Genomic DNA, 7,803 nt, shown 5'->3' on the forward strand with positions numbered 1-7,803 from the left:
AAGGGTGGGGATCATGTCTATAAGTTATTTATGTGAGCCATACCCAAGAAGTTCCTCTGCCCCTGAGCTGTTGACAGCTCATCATTATGTGACCCTAATGGACCATAGCTTTATTTATACTATTTCCTTTATTGGGAACAGTCTAGACATGGATATCCAAAACAAAAGAGAAGATATTAATACCAAAAATATGAGAGCTGTAAGGACCAAGCTCTTCACTTCAGATAAGAACATTGCGACCCAGTGGTCAGAGACTTGCCCAACGTAACAGAACTGCTCTATGGCAAAGCAGGCCTCCTGGTTTCTGGGCCATTCCTCCAACCACTGACTGGTGCATCTTTCCCTAGTATTTATTCTATGTGCAACATTTCTTTAAAATAAATAATCAATCTTTATGGTGCTTCACAAGTTTTCAAAGTGTTCTCACATTTTTTCCATACAGTTCTCATGACCATCCTATGAGGTCAGCACAGATGTAGAATCTGAAATGAGATGATTATGGTAACATTGTCGGTTGGTGGCAAAGTTAAGACCTGAACTCAAATTTTCTCCCTCCATTCTACATTGGAAAAAACAAGACTCCCTGTGTTAAAGATAGGCACCTGACCTCCGGCTGCTGGAGTTAGATTGCAATGTGAAAAGAATATGGTGAGGGGGTTTCAGACTCCATGACAGATTCTGAGAAGTTCAAAGATAACTTGGCTATGGGCATGTGCTACATGCAGGATGGGGGCACCTAGAGTCCCTGACATGACCCCAAAACACTCATTTGGAAACCCTGGAGTGAATCAGAATAAGACAATTAAGAAAGGGTCACAGAGACTTTCACATTACATGAAGCAAGGTTTGTAGCATGAAGGTTTATGTCCAGGTAAGTGCAAAAACATGATTGACAGAGTGTAGGTAAGGAAATTCCATTCTTGGACAATTATGAACATAAGCCATAAAATCAAAAGTTCAGAAAAAGAGAGCTGTAGAGTCATCCTATAACAAATGAAATGGAAACGGAAATTTCAAATGCAAAGAATTTGACCACTCAATTCTGCCTTGAAAAGCATGCATGACTCCCACAAGCATCAAGCAAAATTATGAAACTGCTTCCATGGAAAGAAAGCAATCACACAGCCTTTCTTTCAGTTATGATTATAGTTTCAGTTATAGCTATTCCTCACACTGAGACCTGCACCAAGGATGTTTTATCTTCCCTGAGCACACACTTACTAGATGGAGGATAGATTGGACTACCAGAAATGGGTGGGAGCAGAAGAAAAAGTAAGAGGAAAACAGGACAGTAAAAAATTGTCACACCCCATTCCCAAATTTTAAAAGCAACATATGCATGTCTGACCTAACAACTGCCACAGGGGGAAAAAGTGAAGCACAAATTCAACAGAAAAAAAGAGAAACAGTTCTACACATTTTTGATTTCTAGTTTTCTGGCTTACTCCTTGGCTGTACCAACTGATTTTGTCATAAAGTAAATGAAGGATAAAAGAGAGCCACAGGGAGAAAAACTTTTTGTTTAATACCTGCCAAGGAACCTACAGGGTATTCTGAAGGTATGGCAACAAATAATCTCTTTAAAGGACTTCCTCATCTCCTGGCTGCGGAAGGCATATATCAGAGGATCAATCACAGAATTACACATGATGAGTATAAGGTACATATTAAAGTAAGACATAAAGCAAGAACAGTAGAGGTTCTGGGGGCAAGAAATCATCAAAATAAGATGGAGAAAGAACGGAGCCCAGCACACGATAAAAATGCCCAGCAGCATGGTCAGGGTGACAGCTCCTTTCATGCTGGTCATTTGCCGCACGGAGCTGTATCCACGGAGAGCTGCTATCCGCTTGACATGAGCCCTTGCCAGGAGGAACATGTGTATATATAGAGACGCCATGAGGAACAACATGGTAAAGAACATGGAGATGAGGCAAATGATGACATAAGTGGATTCATAGTAAATGATGAAAACAATGCCACAGCCTGTGCAAAAGGTCCAGATACATGCAATAATTACCCCAGAACGCTTCACTGTCATGATGTGGTGGTAGCGCAGAGCATAGAAGATGGTGACATACCTATCCACTGCAATGGCCAGCAAACTGCACATGGAGGCCACCACAGAAATGCAGATCATGGAGTCAAACACATTGTCAATGTGACGCACAAAGGCATCTGCTATCACCAGGTGCTTATTATTTATTAAATATATGGTAATGGTCTCCCAGGTGTTAGACATGCTCACCAGCATGTCAGCTACTGCTAAACTGCACACAAAGAAATACATGGGGGAGTGCAAGTTCTTGTTCTTCACTATGGCACCTATGACCAAGATGTTCTCCAAGAGGCTGATGAGACCCAGAGTCAGAAACACTTCCACAGCGATGCCCATCTCTTCACATGGGGAAGATTTGTTCTTGACATTTGGTCCTGAAAAGTTGCCTTCTGTGGCATTCAGGTTGAGATCCAAGAAAAGCACGTGAAATGAGGAATTCATTGCTCCTCTTCTTGGCAACAAATTTACTGTAAAACAGGTTTTTTTTAAATTTTTTAACATTTATTCATTTTTGAGAGACAGAGAGTAAGTGGGGGAGGGGCAGAGAGGGAGACACAGAATCAAGCAGGCTCCAGGCTCTGAACTGTCAGTACAGAGCCTGACTCAGGGCTCCAACTCACTGTGAGATCATGACCTGAGCTGAAGTCGGACACTTAACCGACTGAGCCACAGGTGCCCCTGTAAAACGGGTTTTAATCCATGATTCTGAGAGGTCAACAGTCCACCAAAGAAGTACAACAGCATGCCAAAAGCTAGCACAACCTAAGAATAAGGTTGAATAGGCTCAACACATTAGCATGAGGCTAGTGTGTCCCAGTCTGCCTGGAACCCTGGAATAGTGTCTCTCCAACATGCACACAGGCTTAGAATTTTCACCATCCTCCTCTGCCTTTGAGTTTCCATTCTTTCACATACCTCTTACTGGAATGACCAGACATCTCAGTGTGCCCAGAATGGTTTCACTTTTTATGCTTGTTGTCCTGGCACCCAAGTTTGCTCTTAAAAGTGTACCAAACTCATAACCTACAAAGTCCCTTCCAGTCTGATTTTTACATTTCTGAGGCTATGGACTGCATTTTTCTCAAGCGAGCACAGATTTCTAAATGATATACAGGACCACGTTCTCTTAAGAGAGAAAAGACAGGTGTCTTGTCAACGTTTGTCCTCACACACTTCTAAAACCTGGTAGGACTCAGTCTCCCTAGTTGTAACTAGGACTAACTACTGTGATCTGTTAATCTGAGCATAATTACATATAAAAAGTTACTGTCTTCAATACGTAAATTTAGATTGCACATGTGTTAAAATTGGAGCTCACAGAATGCTGTTTTTAACTTTATAAATATTTTCCCTGACTTCTGCATTTGAAATTCCACAAAGTGTGATTAACAGATTTAAAATTCCCAGAAGCACAGTACAAAGAAACAAGGGATTTAAATTTGCCAAATCCTAGAGCAAGATACTTCACTCTTTTATTGCTCAGTTTCTCTCCCATGATTTATATTCACAAATGCCTTTGTCCTCCGAACTCAGACCACATCTAGGGAGAGAGTTAGAATTTCTGTCAGCATTCTCTTCTCATCATCGATACAAAGTAGGCATTGAACAGTAATCATTTGTTATTTATGTCTAATTCTATCTCAGAGATAATGACCAATTGTATTATTATGTTAAACATCATATCAGATTGTTTAAATAACCAGTTACCTGCCTCCTACATGTAGGTTAGACATGATTTTGCATTCCTTTCAAGGCAATTTTAATAGAAAGTTTGGCTATTTACCAGTGCTCCCTCGTTCTTCTTCTCTTGCACAGCAGCCCTTGGGCTCTTCACTGGAGATGCTAGCTCAGCCTGGGTACCTGGCATCCACAGGCTAAATGCCATCACCCTAGGATAGGATCTTCTGAACAAAGTGCTAAGGCAGCTTGAGCCTCAGTCACAGTTCCCTTGCCTTTATGCAGCCTAGCAGGCCCGCCTCTCTGTCGCCGCCTCCTCTAGATGAGTCTGTGCCTTCTCTCTTCTCAGTCAGGGGCTGAGCTACCACCTAGTGGTCAGAGACAGAGCATGCCCCTCCTGGTAGCTCTGGCCATTGGCCTTTGGAGCTCTGGTGACTTGCATAGAACGGTGTTCTCCTATTTGTGGATAATCTTTCCCCAAAAGTGCATTCGGATGTATTTTCTAGCTAGTTGTTCTTTTTGACATTGCTTCTTTTTCTTTTTCTCTTATGCACTGATGCAAATGCTGTCAGAAAGTGTGACAGCTCAGCTTCTCCGATCCCTGTTAAGTCCTTCTATCCAGGACAGCCAGTCCCAGGTGATGAGATTTTTGCAGTGATAGTGGGGGATCAGGAGCCAATGGACCAAGAAAGAATACTTGAAGACCTCTTTGGTGCAAAAATGTATTTTATTAAGGCATGGGACAGGACCTGCAGGCAGAAAGAGCTGCATCGGACCCTGTGGTTATATATTTGGGAGTTGGGGGAGGTAAAGTCAAGGGGAAGTTTTCAATGGGATTTTCATATGCTAAGGAAGATTCACAAGATACTGGAGTCCTAGCTATTGTCAAGCTAAGGTTGTTTTTCCCCGTAGCAAAACATTAAATTAAGACAGTAGGGAGTTCCTGGAGAAACTTTTTACTCTGCCAGCCTCAAGTATCTACCAATGGGCTGCAGGTTATGAGGAAACTTAATTTTACCTGTCATTTCCTTCTTGCCTTTGTTCCCCATATCATGGAGGGGTGATGTTGGGACTCCAGGAAACTGAGTTTATAGGTTTCTGGAGATTAAGCTATTGATAAGATTGCCTTTTTCTTGTAATTTACTAAGATATTTGTAAACTGATGGAGACCCATGTCCTGTATGACTGTGATCTCTGTCAGTTCGCCATTTGTTTTCTTTCCTTTCTTTGGCCTTGGGCAACCAAGAGTGCCTGAGGAATATCACAGACATCTCACCTAGCAGCAGGGGGTGGGAGGAGGCTGCCCTAGCTTGCACTTTTTCCTCAGCCGACCTGAGGCTCCCTTATCACTGAGAAACCAGAGTCTAGGAAGCCCTCAATTGTGACTCTGATTACACACCCCTTTGTTGGCTCAAGACTGTCTGCCACTAGAAAAAGAAGAAAATATACATTCCTCTGGCCAAATATCCTGGCTTTTGGCAATGGTTTCAAGACCTCTGCTACCTAAAACACTGACCTCTTCTCTCAAAAGGATCTTTATCACACAACCCAAGAGAAAGATGCACAAGTACTGCCAGGACAAGCCCAGGGCTGAAATGTTCAGGGCTGCTTTACTACCAGAAATGTGACTAGAGCTTCACACTTGATCAGACAACCTTTCCAACTGGGAATACAAGGCCACAAACTAAGTGGTCCAGTGACACTAGTGTCTTAGTGCCATTTTGAGAGCCATAGGATGGGATTTTGTGAAGAGATTTCTTTCGCTGAGAATAGTAGTGCTTGTTTCCACAAAGGGAATGGCTGACAAAACATAAGATTCAAGCATTCTCTATTTGTCCCTCATATTCTAGATCACAGAAGGCTGTTCAAAAGATCCTGGTTTCCCAACAAAATAGTAAAACTAGAGGTTTCTATTAAAGATAATTGTCTGGACTACATGGCATGGCTGTCTTTGATGATGGTCATATGTTATTTCTAAGCCTATGCGCAGATACTCAGTACATGAATTACCTTAATCCTTACCAGGAAGTCGGTCCTATTACCAATCTTGTTCCACAATGCACAGAGAGGTGACATGGCAAACTCAAGTTCCTGACACTGGCAGGAAGCACAGTTAGGCAAGAACCCTGGCAGTCTGAGTCCAGAGTCCAAGCAATTCCCCAGCTTGATGCCCAGTGCAAGGAACCCCGGTTATTACCAGACTTAATCTTTTATTTTTATTTATTTATTTTTTTGTGGAAAAAACTTTTTATTGTAAACAAGTTTTTCTGTGTGTTGTTCAACTACTATTCTTTATATTTTTTTATTTTTTGAAATATAATTTATTGTCAAATTGGTTTCCATACAACACCCAGTGCTCATCCCAACAAGAGCCCTCCTCCATGCCCATCACTCACTTTCCCCTCTCCCTCACCCCCAACCAATCCTCAGTTTGTCCTGAGTATTTAAGAGTCTCTTATGGTTTGCCACCTTCCCTCCCTGTAACTTTTTTTCCCCCTTTCCCTCCCTCATGGTATTCTGTTAAGTTTCTCAAGATCCACATGTGAGTGAAAACATATGGTATCTGTCTTTCTCTGCCTGGCTTATTTCCATTAGCATAATACCATCCACTTCCATCCACATTGCTGCAAATGGCCAGATTTCATTCTTTTTCATTACCAAGTAGTATTCCATTTATGTATAAACCACATCTTCTTTATCCATTCGTCAGTTGATGGAAAGTTAGGCTTTTTCCATAATTTGGCCATTGTTGGAAGTGCTGCTATAAACATTGGGGTACAAGTGCCCCTATGTATCAGCACTCCTGTATCCCTTGGGTAAATTCCCAGCAGTGTTATTGCTGGGTCATAGGGTAGTTCTATTTTTAATTTTTTGAGGAAACTCCACACTGTTTTCCAGAGTGGTTACACCAGTTTGCATTCCCACCAGCAGTGCAAGAGGGTTCCCGTTTCTTCACATCCTTGCCAGCCTCTATAGTTTCCTGATTTATTCTGTTACCCACTCTGACCAGCGTTAGATGGTATCTGAGTGTGGTTTTGATTTGTATTTCCCTGATGATGAGTGATGCTGAGCATATTTTCATGCGCCTATTGGCCATCTGGATGTCTTCTTTGGAAAAGTGTCTATTCATGTCTTCTGCCCATTTCTTCACTGGATTATTTGTTTTTCTGGTGTGGAGTTCGGTGAGTTCTTTATAGATTTTTGGATACTAGTCCTTTATCCAATATGTCACTTGCAAATACCTTTCCCCATTCTGTCGATTGCCTTTTAGTTTTGTTGATTGTTTCCTTTGCAGTGCAGAAGCTTTGTATCTTGATGAGGTCCCAATAGTTCATTTTTGCTTTTAATTCCCTTGCTTTTGGAGGTGTGTCAACTAAGAAATTGCTGTGGCTGAGGCCTGCTTTCTCCTCTAGGGTTTTGATGGTTTCCTGTCTCATATTCAGGTCCTTCAGGTCCTTCAGGTCCTTCATCCATTTTGAGTTTATTTTTGTGTATGGTGTAAGAAAGTGGTCTAATTTCATTCTTCTGCATGTTGCTGTCCAGTTCTCCCAGCACCATTTGTTAAAGAGACTTTTTTTCCATTGGATACTCTTTCCTGCTTTGTCAAAGATTAGTTGGCCATACATTTGTGGGTCCAATTCTGGGGTCTCTATTCTATTCCATCGGTCTATGTGTCTGTCTTTGTGCCAGTACCATACTGCCTTGATGATTACAGTTTGTAGTAGAGGCTAAAGTCTGGGATTGTGATGCCTCCTTCTTTGATTTTTATCTTCAATATTACTTTGCCTATTTGGGTTTTCTGTGGTTCCATAAAAATTTCAGGATTGTTTATTCTAGTTTTGAGAAGAATGCTGGTGCAATTTTGATTGGGTTGCATTAAATGTGTAGATTGCTTTGGGTAGTATTGACATTTTAACAATATTTATTCTTCCAATCCATGGGCATGGGATGTTTTTCCTTTTCATTGTGTCTTCTTCAATTTCCTTCATAAGCTTTCTATAGTTTTCAGCATACCGATCTTTTATATATTTGGTTAAGTTTATTCTTAAGTATTTTATGGTTCTTAG

At 41.4% G+C, this 7,803-nt stretch overlaps 1 protein-coding gene across 1 annotated transcript; it reads right to left on the minus strand.

Annotated features, from left to right (window-relative positions):
* Positions 1–297: 297 nt before the first annotated feature.
* MC5R (melanocortin 5 receptor) lies at positions 298–3,967 on the minus strand. The gene is made up of 2 exons (XM_019433897.2): positions 3,843–3,967; positions 298–2,526 (listed from the first exon to the last, which is right to left on the minus strand). The coding sequence occupies exon 2, from the start codon at positions 2,498–2,500 to the stop codon at positions 1,523–1,525; it is 978 nt and encodes a 325-aa protein (XP_019289442.1). The 5' UTR covers positions 2,501–2,526; positions 3,843–3,967; the 3' UTR covers positions 298–1,522.
* Between the last annotated feature and the right edge of the window lie 3,836 nt (positions 3,968–7,803).

The sequence above is a fragment of the Panthera pardus genome, unplaced genomic scaffold (genome assembly GCF_024362965.1).
Source record: "Panthera pardus isolate Hobbes unplaced genomic scaffold, ASM2436296v1 HiC_scaffold_15, whole genome shotgun sequence".
In the NCBI taxonomy this organism is placed as follows: Eukaryota; Metazoa; Chordata; class Mammalia; order Carnivora; family Felidae; genus Panthera; species Panthera pardus.